This window comes from Hippocampus comes, unplaced genomic scaffold (genome assembly GCF_001891065.2).
Source record: "Hippocampus comes isolate QL1 unplaced genomic scaffold, H_comes_QL1_v1.1 scaffold180, whole genome shotgun sequence".
NCBI classification, from domain to species: domain Eukaryota; kingdom Metazoa; phylum Chordata; class Actinopteri; order Syngnathiformes; family Syngnathidae; genus Hippocampus; species Hippocampus comes.
The window spans coordinates 237,732-254,515 of NW_017805076.1; the positions used below are offsets into that span (position 1 = coordinate 237,732).

Here is a 16,784-nt window from a genome sequence, read left to right on the forward strand (position 1 = left end):
GGTCTCACCTCACCTTACCTTCCCTTTCTGAGCTAATCCATCCATCCGCACCAGATCAGTGCCTCCCAGCTCAGACGCCACTGTAGGTATCAAGGACTAAAACACGATTTAAACACAATTTTATTCTCTGGCTTTCAGCCCAGCTTGAGACTGCGTTGTCCTAGTGCAGGGATGTCCAAACACCGTCCTCAAGGGCCATTGCCCTGCCCATTATCATTCTCTCCGTGCTGCAACACACCTGATTCAAATGATCAGTATCATTTTCAAGTTTCTTCAGAGCTTGCTGATGAGCTGATCGTTTGAATCAGGTGCGTTGCAGCAGGGAGCAATGGAAAACAGGCAGTGCATTGGTTCTTGAGGACTGGCGCTGGACTCGTGCGTCTTGTTTTACTTTTATGGTGTCTGCTGTATTTTAGATTTATGTTTGTTATTGTATGACTTTTTTTTTTTTTTGCCGTATGTATAGCACTTTGTAGCCAAGAATGTTTTAAAATGGTCTATGAATAAAATTGAGTTCGGTAAGTGAAAGATGAACAGACGTATGATTATTATTGTTCTATTCATATGGCAGCAGGCGGTTGCAATTTAATGCCATATCTACCAAGCATGATCGTGTCTTTGAACATGAAGGATAGAATGTCTGAGTTGAGGTCACATTCAAGCAACTAAGTTGTCAAGAAGAAAAATCATCTTTATTATTTGAATTGAATGCAGGTGGCAAAGATGGGAATCTTGCAATTACGCATCAATGACCACACAATGATCATTATGATTAGAAGTGAATGCTGAAAGACAAGATTTATTTTGGATTCAGAACAACTCACATTCTCTGGTCTAGTTTGACATGCCCAAGTAGCCCAGGTGGTGGACTGGATGTTGCTAGTCCAGGTGGGTGTGTTTCTAGCCAGTAACAAGTTTTCTGGGTGAGGAATGTGGTGGCTTCGGTGGACTGTTTTCATCTCGAATAACTGGGGTTGGCTCGGTCTGTCTTGGTGGGAACCAAGGTGGTGATCCAGGTTTGAAAGGTCATGTTCCAGAATATTTTTTGCATCTGGAGTAACAAATGGCCCAGGGGGTGGTTCAGGTTGCAGTGTGCTAGTCCAGTTCGGAAGGGTCGTTGGGGCAGGTTGACCATTTGGTGTTCCGGTGGGTATTGTTTTTCCAGGACAACAGGTGGCTGCACTGGTGGCTGCTATATGCTGGGGTGGCTAATTATGATATGAAATTAGTGTGGTCCTAGCGATGGTATAGCCTGACATGATGGCGGGTGGGTTCTTTTCATCCTTAGTCACAGGTGGTCCGGGTGATCCAGGTTGTTAAGATGATGGGTCATAAAATACTGGATCAGTGGTTGTGGCAGTGGCCCAAGTAGTGAACAAGTGATAGCCCAGGTGGTTAAGATGGTGATGGCTAATATGGTGGTGGTCGAGGTGGCCAAGGTGCTGGTTGCCCAGGTGGCCAAGGTGCTGGTTGCATAGGTGGCCAAGGTACTGGTGGCCAAGGTGCTGGTTGCATTGGTGGCCAAGGTGCTGTTGGCCAAGGTTGTCGTAGCCCTTGTGGCCAAAAAGGCCAGTATGGATATTGTTGCGGTGGCCCGGGAGGACCTGGTGGTCCAGGTAGCCCTGGTGGACTAGGTGGTCCTGGTGGTCCAGGTGGTCCAGATGGTCCTGCTGGTCCAGGTGGTCCTGGTGGCCCACATGGCCCTGGCGGTCCAGGTGGCCCAGCTAGTCCAGGTGGTCCCGGTGGCCCATTTAGTCCTGGTGGACCTTGTGGCCCATTTGGCCCTGGTGGACCATCAGAGCCTGGCTCACCATCTGGTCCAGGTGGACCTGTTGGACCTTCTGACCCTGGTGGACCCTGTGGTCCTTGTGGACCCTCTGGCCCTGGTGGCCCTGGTGGCCCCCTACCAGGTTCCCCTGGTGTAAAAAATGGAAACCCTGGTGGTCCTGAAGGTGGACCAGGTGGTCCTGAAGGTGGACCTTGTGGTGACCTACATGGGAATTTGTTACTCAGATTGTACACTGGCATCTGGAAAAAAAAAAAAACATCTGTGTCGGCTGGCACTTTACCTCTTTATCTTCGTAGAAAGACAGCTGTTTCCTGTGAAAAAGAGTTGACATCTTTGTTACATGGTGACCTTTCACTGACTCTTTGTTACTTGCTAATTGAGAGTTTGATGACTTACCGAACAGCACAAGGGCAACAGCGAACACCTTGAGAATGCTCATTGTGGCTGATGATGACCTAAAAGACATTGAAAAGGGACAGTAAACATACATTGAGAGAAAGTGAACATGCTGCCAGAGCTGGCTACTTGGAGAGTGTCAGTTTGTTGAAGCCCAAGTTCCATGCCAAAACACAAGGTACCTGGACTGTCCTTGGGAGGAAGGCTGATAAATCTCTTATTATTGCCATAAAATGCAAATGAATGATTTAAAAACATTTGATATATCACAGAAACAGAATTCAATATTTGATGCAGAAACCTTTGTTTGTAATTGAAGATATTTTTCCATTGTTCTTCAGCAGGTTTGCACACACTGCAGCAGGAATTTTGGCCCACTCCTCCATACAAACCTTCTGAAGAGTGTTCAGGTTAAGGGGCTGTTGCTGGGCAACACGGACTGTGATTTTCTGGATTTTTGTTTTAGATTATGCCCCTCGCAGTTGAAGAGTGCCTTTGATGCAAATTACAGACCTCCACCTTTATAAATGGGAAAATTAAAAAAAAATCAGCAGTGTATCAAATACTTGTTCTCCCCACTTTACCGTATGTGCTTTGGACGTGGAGTGCTAATAAACAACTGGTACATATTTGTTTATTATTACTATCTATTAATCTACCTAGTAGCAAGGAGCTGGGTGGGGTAGGTCAAGAAGGCTACTGCCTAAAAGCTGGGTTAGGCTCCAGCACGGCCATGACCCTGGTGAGAAAAAGTGTATTAGAAAATGGATGGGTGGATGGATGGTTTATATTCGGTGGGTATTTCCAAGCTGTATTTCTTTTTTATGCCGACAAGCTGTAATTCATCAGTTAATTGAGTCACTTTGAAGTCAATTGAGCTCACAAAAGGTCACCGCCCCTGCGACCTTACGTGCTTTGTACGTAAAGTCATAACATGTTTTCAAACAGCCAGTACATATTTCTTTATGATTATTGTTTTTTTTTTAATCTACCTAGCAGCAAGGAGCTGGGTGATGCAGGTCAAGGCTACTGTGGATTTGCAAAGAGGACAAACTGGTCTGTCTCCTTTGAGTCAGTTTAGTACCAATCACGAATGGCACATTTCCAGCCATCGATCCATTGTCAACACATCTTATCCTGAACAGGGTCATGGTGGGGTGCTGGAGCTTATCCCAGTTGACTTCAGGCAGAAGGCAGTCTCCACTCTGAACTGTTCGTTCGTCAGTTGCAGGGCACATATAGAGACAAAGAACCATTCACACCCACATCCACACCTCCACTTCGGGGGAACCAATCGCACGCTGCCTGCTCACAACTTAGGCAAGTGTACTACGACACTGTCACAACTATCATGGCACATTAGTTGAAATAAACGTGTGTTGTGGGAAAAAAAAATTATACAATTTCATAATTGCACCAATTTCACAATTGCACCATCCTTTTGTTAAGATAGCAACAATTTATGTTGGTCAGAATGGACCTGCAATTCTTATTTTGGTTCATCGGACTTGAAGCACTCAATCCGACAGGTCTGCTCACCAAACAGCTTCTTTTTCGGTGTGTGCCCATATCCAGTTCAGGGTGGAGGGGAAAGAGTCGTCTCTTCGTGACAAGCATCGCAAGCAAATCGCAAACTGTAAATCATGTGAGTCACTGGCACAGACTTTTGCAACAGTAAAGGAATAAATGTTTTTAAGATGGGCAATAATTCGATATCACGATGTATCACGATAGCATGATCAATATCAACAGAAAATACCTTCAATGAAATGTGTGAGAGGAAAAAAATCGGGAAGAAAACGGCGATCCTGGCATTCTGCATGCTGAAGACAGGCGAATGCATGGCACTAGATTTGTGCTACAATTATGAGCATGTAAGAGAAAATTACAAGCACAAAAGCATGTTTTGAGCATGCTCGTTTGCCAAGTGCCCACATGAAGGAAAAGCCGCTTGAACCAACAAAGAAGTCGTGCGTATGTGGCTACGCAGGCCAAACAAAAGTGTCGCTTCACTTTTTTTTCAAATAAATGACTGGTTTCCTCAGTGCAACACTTAGAACAGTGTTTTTCAAACCCTGTGCCGTGGCACACTGGTGTATTGTCAGGTGTGCCATGGGAAATTATCCAATATGTATGCCTGTGCGGTCTATCGCCTGACATTGTAATCATGTAGTACTCTTCCATCCCAGTAGGGAGCAGCAGCAGCAGCTAATTGTCTTCTGCTTCGAGACAAGCGAAGTTTGCGGCGCGAGGCAATACAACGAAAGCTATCTTTCATTTAGATTTACGTTGACCGGAGATGCAACGGCACCAATGTTCTCTCTAACTGCGCTCTGGTCGCACACTCTCAGTGCACAAGAAAATCCAGTGAAGTGAACGCACTGCAAATGAATTAGATGTATACCTTTTTTTTCTGTATCAATTTGCTGTGTAATTTAGTGAGCGACAGGTGTCCAGCCAATCACATGATACGATGCAATGACGCTATGCAGGCAATAATGGTACTGACAGTACTTGCGCATGTTCTCTGCGCCATAACGGTGCGGCGATGATAAGTGATCCTAATGCGAATCCTTTATCATGGTGAAACAACCGGGCAGTGAATCTGATACGTCGACTCCCCAACCCAAAATAAGAATGAACTGCGGTGCTTTTAAGTTGGAATGGCTGTTGGAGTCTGTGCAGTTGGCTGTCAGAGTATATCTCACCCAGTTGAGTGAGAAATTTTCTTTTTCGAGTGAGAAAGGTCTGCTCTGTAAAACATGTAGCAAAGCTAAAGTTGTAAGCGAATTTTCCGATGGAAAAATATGGACTAAATGGAAGCTGGACAACCTCAAGCAACACAATCAGCAGAAAAGTCATTTGAATTTTGTTGGAATTATACAAAGACTCAAGATGGGAAAAGGGATCGGTACAATATTGCGGGAGAGCGCAAACAACCGGGAGAAAAAACAAAACGGCTGTCACACAGAAAAAAATCCGACCCTGAGCAAGTTAAAGTTCTAATTGACTATATTTTACTTGCCATAAAAATGAATGCACCAAATATTGGATTGGTTTTGATATGATTCCTATTCAATGTGTTATAATATTGCGTTACTTTTCAATATTAAAAAAATGCTGATAGTAACAATATCACACTTAATTGTTCAAATAAGCTTTTTTTCACATTTTCAGGTAGTGGTGTGCCGCGGGATTTTTTTCAATGAAAGAAATGTGCCTTGGCTCGAAAAAGATACTACTAACCTGATTAAACACTATCGGATGGTTACGTGGCGTAGTAGTCAAGGAGTTACCTGTCTTTGACACGCTAAAACCTTTGCATCACAAAACCTTTTGCCAAATATTGTAGGCAAGACAAAGGACAAAGACATGAGGACACACTGGGGAGAGGTCCTCAGTGGCCAAATAGACTTTTTTTTTTTTTTTTTTCATTGATTCATTCATTTTCCAAAACAAACCCTGAAACATGATCCCACAGGATAAAATCTTTGATTTGTGATGCTGAATTATTTAGTATTCCGAATGGCCTCTATCTTGTGAGTCATGCATTGTGAGTCATGCATAATACTGTCAGTGACAAGGAAACTGATAAAGGGCCACTGATACTCTGCAACGTCTTTCTTTCACTTGCTGTGTATTGATATAGTGGGACGAAGTGCTGTAAATATTTAAAAGGCGTAGTTCATAATCTTTCCCTCCACCGTGTACAACTCGACAGGAGTCCTGAATATTAATGTTCATGCCATGCCTGAAGCGGGAAATGAGCGATGTCAGATGCGTCTGTGCTTTCATCGCAGGTTCTCAACTCAACTCAACTGTATTTAGAGAGCACTTTCAAACATCCATCGCTACATACAAATTCTGCACAAGGAGCAACTAACATATACAACATTAAAGCAATAAGTCAGTAACAAAAATGGTAGAAAGCACCAAACAATAACACTAATATCAAATCTGACTCATGCTGAGTCAAATGCCAAAGAATACAAGTGAGTTTTGAGACAGGATTTAAAGATGGGCAGCGAGGGGGCTTGCCGAATGTTCAGTGGGAGGTCATTCCAGAGAGCGGGACCGGCAACGGAAAAGGCTCGATCCCCTCTGAGCCTCTGTTTAGTTCTTGGTACTTCTAATAATGTCTGGTCCGCAGACCTGAGGCGCCGGACAGGTGTGTAGGGGCAGATGAGCTCAGAGAGATAAGGTGGTGCGAGGTCATTTCAAGATTTGAAAACAAATAATAGGATCTTGAAAAGAACTCTAAAATGTATAGGGAGCCAGTGAAGGGATGCCAGAGTAGGAGTTATGTGCTCCCTCCTTCGAGGACCAGCCAAGAGGTGAGCAGCAGCATTCTGGACGAGCTGGAGACCCTTAATGGAGGATTGGCTGACTCCAAAGTAAAGGGCATTGCAGTCATCGAGCCGGGACATGATGAAGGCATGAATTCCTGTCTCAAGGTGCTCATGAGAAAGGAGAGGTTTTACCTTAGCCAGCTGTCTAAGGTGAAAGAAGCTGATTTAACAACGGCACCAATTTGCTCGTCAAGTTTAAAATCACTGTCCAGTTTAAGACCCAAGTTTGAGACTGTTGATTTCAGATAAGGAGACAGGGGGCCCAAGTCTACAGGATGGGATGTACAAGGGCCACTGGGACCAAACAGTATCACCTCTGTCTTCTTTTCATTGAAATTCAAGAACTTTTGTGCCATCCAGGTTTTAATTTCTTCCAGGCAGGATAAAAGTGGCCTTAATGAGAAAGCGTCTTTTTTGCTCAGTGGGACATAGATCTGACAGTCATCTGCATATCAGTGGAAGGAAATACCATGTGTCCTTAAGATGGAACCCAATGGGAGCAGGTAAAGTGAGAACAGCAGAGGCCCCAGAATTAAGCCCTGTGGAATATCACATGACAGAGGAGCAGTACGTGACTCAGAGCAGCCAAGTGTGACACAAAAGGTTCTGTCAGCTAAATAGGACCTAAACCACTCAAGAGCACTCCCGCCAATGCCCACCAAGTGCTGCAGACGAGTCAGCAGAATACTGTGATCCACTGTATCAAATGCTGCAGTTAAATCCAATAAAACCAGACACACGTAGTCTCAAGTGTCATTTGCCAGGAGGATGTCATTAGAAACGTGTAACAGGGCTGATGCTATGCATCATCTTGAAACCTGACTGGAAGACTTCCAAGATGTTATGTTCATCCAAGAAAGATTTCAACTGCATGTGCACCACTTTTTCCAGAATTTTTGAAATGAAAAGCAGTTTGGAAATGGGCCTAAAATTTGACAGCACATCTGGATCAAGACCAGGTTTTTTGATCAAGGGTTGGACCACAGCATGTTTATACTGTTGGGGAACTATACCAGAAGAGAGGCTGCTGTTGATAATGGCCAAGACCAATGTACCAATATTTGGGAGAACCTCCTTTAAAAAATGCGGGGTAAGAGAGTCGCAGGGGGAGCCAGATGGCTTAGTCTGGCGAACCACATCCTCTAAAAGCGTCAAGGACACACTTTCAAAAGAATTTAGCACAGCTGAACACGGAATGTGGACAGAGGGGTCAAATGTGGTGTTTGAGACAGGAGTCCTAGCTGTAGAAACCTTATCAATGAAAAACTGCAGGAATTTGTTGCACATCTCGGGTGAAAAATCCGAGGTTGACAAATAAAAGTCAAACTCAGCTCCTTTTGTCTCTTAATATCCAACCTTCAATCCTCCGTACCACAGTGCTACGAGCCAGGCAAATCCTGCTTCTTCTCAGGACAAATTTTCTCAACAATTTACAGCATACAGTATTTAATAAATTCAACCGCAGTGAGGTTTGCAGTGCTTGGTAATCAGCATTGTCACCTCACAGCTCGTCCATGTGGCATTTTCACTTGACTCATGGGCTCTTGTCAAAAAGCACAGCAGTGCTTTTTGACAAGAGCCCAATGCTGTACCATTAAAACAGCTTCCAGTTGCTTACATTTTTCACTGCGTTTGTCCTCGGTTAGCTTGTCGTAGTTTGCATGTTTTGTCTGGATGTGCCGCTTGACACTGAATTCCTTGAAAACAGCTAAAGTCTCGAGGTAAATGAGACAGACACAGTTGTTTCTATTTCGGGAAATATAATTCAATTTCCCAATTTCAACTTTTTTATCGAACCAGCTGCATTCGCTGTCAACTTTTCTTTTTTTAGCTACAGTCACCACGTTTCAAATGGGATGGGCTGAAATGATGAGTCAAATGTCACAAGCATGTGGCTACAGCGCTCCTGCCATCTTCTGTTAAAATGTAACTTTGTTGGGTTTTTTTGTTTGTTTTTTGGGGGGGACACGAGTATTTTATACACCAGTCAAGGGTGCAAGTGGGCCGCACATAACTGATTTTATGACAGAGACGAGGGGCTCGTGAAATTTGAACGCGGGCCTCAATTGGCTCCCAGGACAGGCTTTGAAAATGCCTAATCTAATCAAACAAAAACTTTCAGCATGCGTCAGATAAGTGGCAGCACTCGGTAAATGTTTACAAAAAGTTGATCACATTGTTTTGGACGGTCCCCCAATGATCCTTACCTCTCATGCAGTGTCTGCATTTGTTTGTTCAAAAAATTTTACAATGTTAGTGTAGCCACCATTTGTGCAGCGACTCAGTGTCACCCTTCTACTGAAGTGTCAGGGATAAAAGAAACCAATGTCTCATAAATGTATCAAACTAACCAAATCTATTCAATCTCGGGTTTATTCATCTCAGGTGGCGGTTGTGAAGAGCAGAGGTGGTGGAGGGAGGAGCAGGGTGGATTTAACAAGATGTATTTAACAAAAATACAAAGACAAGGCAGACACAAACAATGACAAACACAAGACCTGACACCGACTGGTTTGGCAGGGAGTCCTTTTAACAAAACACTGAATAATGACACAATGACCTACATTTCTGCCACTGCAGACCTACAGGAGACCTACAGTGCCACCTGTTGGCCATAAACAAAACCACCCTAACAGCGGTAAGATTGCCAACAGCAAACTTGACTTAGAATAAATAATAATAATAAGATATCCTTTATTTGTCCCACACTGGGGAAATTTACAGTCTACAGCAGCAAGATTGTGGGTAGAAAGAAGAAAGAAGAAAAACAAAATGTTTGCATTCACAAAATAAATGTACACCATTCAATTAAGTGCAATATAAATATAGATATAGATAAGGTGGCTGTGCTATTTACAATTATTTTTTATTCAGCAGCCTGACAGCAGTCGGTAGAAACGAGCGGCGGTATCTCTCCTTCTTGCAGCGCGGGTGGAACAGTATCTGGCTGAAGGAGCTACCTAGTGCTGTCAGGGCGGGCTGGAGGGGGTGGGAGGGACTGTCCAAAGGGAAACCTCCAACAAAAATACGACACGCTGACAAGAAATTTGTCAAAATATATTGCCGATATGACTACATAAAAAAAAAAAAAAACTTTGCAACAACTAGGAATACACTCCTTTGACACAAAATTTTCTCAACCCCAAACAAGAAATCATAAAAAGAAAACAAAAACACACGTCCACTGTACTGCTAATACTTTCTAATAATCGAAGACTACCACTTCTGTGATACTCTCAAACCCCCCTTAGTGCTGAGGAGGTTCAAAATAAAATGTTCTCAATATCCGTTCTGGGATCAGTTTAAATCAGAGTTGGTGTCATATCCTCCCCCAAAAAATGTTTGAGATCTCATCCAAAACAAAACAAAAACAAAAAAACATTTGTCCAGTCGAAAAAAAGGAAAATTATTTATCCTCTACTACCACCCTCCAGGGAAAGAGGTGGTTATGAAAAATCTGAATGTGCTTCGTTGACATCCCACATGGCATCTAATTCACAGATGCAGTTCAATCCTATGACGATTCTATCAGTCCAAAAAAAAAAAAAAAAACCAGCCTGCACGAAATGTGCATTGAATTTTCTCAATGTAATCCCCCCCCCAAAAAATACATTTATGAGTAATATGAGTGCATGTGTACGTACAATATTTTTTTTTTCCCTGCAGAGAAGTTCAAGAAAACAGAAAATAACAATAAAATAAAAGCCTTAACCAGCCTGGGTTACATTAGCAAAACAAACTGATCGAGGACAATCTTTTTGGTTTGAAACAATCTATTTTGAAGACATGGCATCGAGTGGATGTGCTCATTGAAATGGAGGCGAGTCCGCCATCCGCTGGTGAAGAGACATTCCAGCTGACTGAAAGAAAAAAAAATGTCTTGAAGTTCATCCAATTATTTCATTTTTAAGTTTGCTGGTCTTTCAACTTTGTACATTTTGCCCCATGGAGAATTTAAGTATTCAAAATGACGACCAAAAGACGTACACAGGCACTGCCCAAACCAAAATAAGTAGCCCTTATAAAATGCAAAGCACATACAGGAGGTAATTCCTATGCAGAAGTAGGAAATGACAGAGCGGATAAGGTTTGCTCAAGAAACAACAGGCGAAGAGTTGAGTCAGCCATTGACGGGAGTGGAAAAATGTATGAATTGGACATTAACCACCTTCTTGCAGATCAAGAGAGGTTGTCCCCTGAGGAAAACAACAACTGTTTATCTATGAACAAGGAAGCCAGGGATGCTACTGGTTTGTATCCGCCCAAAATGACATCCGGTCATATCGGCAGATAAATTGAAAACTTAATTTGGGAGGCAAACAGATTATCATCCACATTCTCAAGGTACAGTCAAATGAATGAATGGCGCTTCAATCAAAACTTTCTCAGGTGATGGCCAATGTTTCCTCCAATTTTCCAGGTGTTTGAGCATAAAAACAAACACCATGACCATTCGACCATGGTGAGCAACATCAGACATTTAGCAAATCGAGTATTACAACTGTCTAAAATCTGAGATCACCGTTTGCCGATATATGTACATTACAAAAAATTCAAACCATTTTCATATCAAAATAGAGGATATCACTGAATAGAGATTTGCGACACAGATAAAATAAGCCCAAGTGTAGCAAAGGCTCAGCCCGCTCCTTAACTTAGTTGCCGTGAGACATTCACATTCACATATGTAGGTATCGCGTGATTACAGTGCCTTTCCAGTTTCCGAGTTTGCGTCCTGCTCAACATTATTAGTTCAGTTCGATCTCAGCCTTGTGTCCTGTAAACTCCTTTGTACCACCGACCTCATTGGTGACTCCTTAAGCTCTGAGTTCATGACAAAAACAATCATTCCTCTCATCTCATCTTCAGAATGATTCATCTCTCCTCATCTATGATCATTCATCTCTCATTCATTCATCTTTCCTCAATCATCTCAACCAACATCACCCTCTATTGTTTGTACTTCCCTGTATTCACTTACAAGACATCTCCAGTAGAGGATACTGAATTGCATGCTCAAATCCTGTCTCTTCATGCCTGTGCTCTTACCGGCACACCATCTACAGTTAGCCCCCTTTAACTGATTAGCCCTAACGCCTCCCCAACACCAAGTTTGTGAGTTACAAATTAAGTATTGTATGCTCCAATTGCCAAATATACTTAAAATTGTCCAGAAATCAATGAAAGCAAATTCTATGGCTTCAAAAATGTTGCTATTTTATATTATTTATTCAATGAAGTAAAGAGTGACATGAGAAATTTCATTCACGATAAGTGAGATTAAACTGGTTGAAAAGGTCAATTATCCTAAAAGTTGCATAATGTTATTACTAATTTCTGTACACTGTGAAAATATTTCACTTGTTCGACAATAATCCACAAGAGGGATTGCAAGGATTTCACATGCTTTAGATCATACGATATTAAACATTAATATTCCAAGTCTTTGGTGGTATATATTGGTAAGAAAATTTAAGCTGTCAGATCATTGTAATCAGTGGCGGGCCGTGCATTTCAACCTTCGGCCTTCAGTGACGTCACATACATGAACGCAATACTGTATAGGCTCGTCAAGCAGCACTTAATTTCAGCAGCATTTAAAACCATCAAGTATGCATTCACAATTGAGAGCAGGAAACTAAATTTACAGATAGTCAAAAATAAAAAGATGATTTAAAAATACGAAATAAAATGCCACCCAAATTACGCTGTGTGATCTTAAACAAGTCTGTCCAATAAATTGCGCAATGTCGCAGTTTCATATAAGACACCAACCAAACAATAACAAAACTATTCTTTGAAAATAAACAGATCATTTGCATTTTGAAAATCGGCGATACAACAGCAAATAACTGACATAACTGACTAACTAATAACTGACTAACAGCTGAGATTGAACGAACTTTCGTGCACGAAGGTGACTACAATGCGCCATTATAAATTGCAGGTGAGCAGATTTATTTGATACATTTTTGTATCTTTGTCATTTTATTTCGTTACCATGAATTAAATACTAACGAAATAAAATGACAAGAAGAAATGTAAAATAAAATTCATTGACTCACCGATGTCGTGCCTGTTCACTGAGGTGCACATCTACGCGAGTGTCCCCAAACGTTTTTAACTGTGAGTCACGGGTAGCGTTCATAATTGCTCGTCTGAAAATGACGGACAAACTCTTTTCCTTGCTGGGACAGGTTAGCTAGCGGAGGAGTTGGGTGACCTCTTCGCACAATATCCAGCTTTTGGTGGAAGGTCCGTCTTGAAAATTGTGTGGAAAGTAGTTCCACAACCAGATCAACGTCTTCTCCTTCAGCCATTTTGGGTTAAAATGGATTGATCGCTCGCGGGCAGCGCACATCCAATCGTTTTTTTTTTTTTTTTTTTTTTAAATCTTTATTGAACAAGTCAGGATACAATTCTCAGGAAACAGAAAAGGCGCTAATCCAATCACCGAACGCGCACGGCCAGTCTCGACGTAAGGCCTTCTAGCTAGCCCTAGTAGCAGACGAGAACAAGTCAGGATACAGGATGGGCTATTGAAACCTGACTGTGCCCGTTCACTTACAGCGCACAGGGGCCTGCTCTGTTTAATCTGAAGGCCCCGAGCAAGTTTAATTTACCTGGCAACGCAAGCTAGCTGAAATATGATTGGTTAAAAACTCTACCATAATAAATAAGTTATTTATCGACTAAGTGGAAATAATATGATGTAAAGAATAGAGAGAATTACTTTGTTTACATATTTATGAAAATAAAATGACAAATTATAAAATAACTTAAAATACATAAAAGTAAATGTACTTTTCTGAGAATGTTTAGGCCAGCAGAGAAGGCCTTGCTGGCCCTGAGGGCCCGCCACTGATTGTAATGGTATTTAAAAGTAGGACAAATAGCCTATATTACATAAATCACATTTTGTCACAAATGAACAAAATTAGGGGCTGTGGGACTCTGACTACGTTTGCCTCGGGCATTGAAATGACTTGCTTCGCCCCTGGACAGAGCTGCAAGGAATCAGTGAATTGCCCCAAACATTAGCCTTGACCCTGAATACGTATGTCGTAGAAATACAGTGAGAAACTCCTCTAGAACAAAACCTACATGAGCGAAAATACCCCCTAATGTGAAAAAATCTTCATGCATTAACACCATTCCCATTCTCCTGCCCCCCACACGACAAAAAAAACCCTGTTGCGTTGTACGAAATCATTTTCTCTGCTCCTGCCTCGCGAAGACATTCACTACACCGAAGTCTAATCCAACAGCGACCTCTACTGCTTCGTTCGGAAACGACAACAGCAACTACCACACTGGTTTACATAGTGAACGATGTTTATTTCGGTCACAGCTGCGAGTTTCCTGAACACAACGTACTCATAGCTGCTCTGCCATTGGCTTACCGAGCATCCGATTAGCTGCTCAGAGTAAATTGCTTGTGGCTCGACGGACAGTCAAATAAACGAATGTTCCCTGGAATGCTTTACTTGTTATCATGGTAAAAACCTTACGCTAACTGCAGCGCTAATTAGAGAGAAGGCGAGTTCCATCGTGCTAACTATGGCCATCGAGGACTACGAAGCGTCCTGTGGCTGGCTTAAAAGTTCATTGCATGACATCAGCTGAGCAACGCTGTCTTGGGTGGCGATCGAGGGGAGGTCGAGTTAGAGACAGTGAGATAGTGGAAAGAAAAGCCACCGGGTCCCGGAAGTATCTGTTATTGTTAGATTCAGACGCAGCATGAACGTTGCATTGCTAAAATGGCTACAAAACGGACCTTTGGATGTCAAGCAGCTAAGACAAGCAGCGGTCTAACGCTGGAAGAGAGGGTAAAAGTGATCAAAATGAAAGACGGAGGAAGCAAAATAAAAGACATTATCCAAGAAATTGCTGTAAGTGAAAGTGAATGATGATCGTAAATTTCGCAATTTCTTTCCCTTTTTTTCTTTCTACACTGACTATATGAAGTATCAAATAAGTGTGTGCTCATACTTATGCACTATTGGAATAAAAATAAAGAGTACACATACGATTGTGTGTGCGTGTACACATACGTTTTTTGTGTGTGTGTGTGTGTGTGTGTGTGTGTGTGTGTGTGTGTGTGTGTGTGTGTGTGTGTACATCTGAGATCAAATTATTGCAATACTGGTGTAGCCTGTACTACCGGAGACAAATTCCTTGTGTGTTCTGCATACTTGGCCAATAAAGATGATTCTGATTAAGTGCTGTAAATGAAGCAAAACCTGTCTGGGTACACTTACACTGAAAGAGGACAATACTTCAATTAAATAGCTTATAAAGTGTTGTAAAGGGAACAATTGGGTACACTTTGAATGAAAGAGGACAATAGTGAAATTAAATAGCCTATAAAGTGCTGTAAATTGAGCAACTGCAGACACCTTTAATTTAAAAGGAAGAAAAATAATGAAACACTTGTAACCTTGTGTGTATACATGTTCAAGGCTGAATAGACTGAACGAGGCTGACTTGAGCATAAGGTTTTACATGCATGACCTGTTGAGCAGGAGTAAGGAACTCCAGTTCCTCGAGAGCTATATCCTTGATTGGCAGTGTTGTGTCCAAGGACTGGCAACCCGAGGCCAAGGCCAAGGCCAAGGACTTGACTCCGAGGCCAAGGCCAAGGCCAAGGACTTGAGAAATTTCCCAAGGCCAAGGACCAAGGACTTGCCTCCAAGGCCAAGGCCAAGGACCAAGGACTGATTTTGAAGCTGAGGCCTAGCCGAGGACATGTATAAAACAATGCTATCATACCACCTGGCAGGTCTTCATGATTTGCAACACCCCTCCATCATAACCCCTTGCACTCCCTAACGCTTGAACGAAGTGTTTTTATTCAAAGAGTAGAACAGTCAAGGTACGTGTTATTTATATTGAGAAAAAAAAATAAAAGCATATGATATACATTTATGAATTAATGTTTTAGTGCAGTAGTTTCTTCATATGAAGTAAATCAACACTGAACAGGCATGACATGGCACGGAAGACAAGTTGAAAAATGACTTTGCATCGAAGTCAATCACTGAGTGCAGAAAAAGCGGTAATCTCTCAGTGATAATTTTACAGTTTACCGGCAGCGAGTCCCAGGGACTCGCTGATCAGAAAAGTATGAGTCCCATTATGCATTGAGAGTCCCAAATTTTGAATTCTGAAACGGTGTACTTATTCAATTGCATATGATAATAACACAAACAACAACATATACATACAATTATAAACAAATGCTGCAAAAATTTAAATAATTCAGTAGCAGGCCTGAGGATTTCGGAAATTCATGGTAACCGTTTTTCGGTTCCGTCGGATAACCCAATGGGAAACCACGGTAACTAATGTTGGGTTCCGTAAACGTTCATCATGGGAACCCATTTTTCTATTTTGACTGATATTCATAATCAAGAATTCTGAAACTCAAAAGTATAATGTTTCAAGGGTAAATGTTTGAAAACTATGCATTAACAATGAACATTACATCAGCAGCTGTGTACTCCAGGTTTATTCCAAAAAATAAATGGATCAAAAACTGGTGTACTCATGTGGCATCATCAGAGTATTTTTTTCCAATCTCACACTGCAAAGATTAATTTACTGGTAATCATTAATACAGGTAAGTATTGATGTGGCTTGACATCCTCTTCCCAATACGATGCATGTATAATTTACTATCAATTTGACGAAAGAATTTAACACATGTCATCATTAGTTCTACCAACAGTTAACATTAGCATCACTACACCTTGTGACGAATGTTTTATTCATAAAGTTACCATGCTACAACCAGTAAATTATAGAATAACCAATACCAATTCATAATATTTTTCATAGCGATTAGCCTACAAATCTAATGACCAACTTGCCTCGTAATCGTGTCTCTCGTCGTATCTCGCTCTCGCGTTCTGTGCATACATCCCAGGTGAGTTTAGTGATACGCCCTTTAGACCATTCATTCGAAAAATCAGACTAGCATTCCCATTTCTTAAATGTCATAATTAGTAGACCTTGGTGAGTTTTTTTCGCCGCCATCTCAAAAACTTTCACCCGCGCGATTCCTCAGTTTGCGGACTTAAATAGCAACCCGCATGCGCACATAACGTTATCTGTTGCGTCCCGCCCTCCCCTGCAACACTGAAAACAAAACAAAACGAAAGTAAATTAGAAGAAACACACTCACATACCACACTACATCACAAACACATACAGGCGCAGTGAAATCGCGTTGATCACACAGTCAACTC

The 16,784-nt window shown here is 41.8% G+C and overlaps 1 protein-coding gene across 1 annotated transcript in view; it reads right to left on the reverse strand.

Annotated features, from left to right (window-relative positions):
- Positions 1–16,784, reverse strand: part of LOC109513053 (cuticle collagen 3A3-like) — a gene marked incomplete at its 3' end in the record, with an annotated part of 59,278 nt that overhangs the window by 29,039 nt on the left and 13,455 nt on the right. Inside the window, exons 2-5 of the mRNA XM_019865256.1 lie at positions 2,186–2,244; positions 2,070–2,100; positions 1,788–1,990; positions 1,538–1,688 (exon numbers count right to left, since the gene is read on the reverse strand). Of these exons, the coding sequence (XP_019720815.1) occupies positions 1,538–1,688; positions 1,788–1,990; positions 2,070–2,100; positions 2,186–2,228 (428 nt within the window). The remainder of the gene's footprint in view (positions 1–1,537; positions 1,689–1,787; positions 1,991–2,069; positions 2,101–2,185; positions 2,245–16,784) is intronic.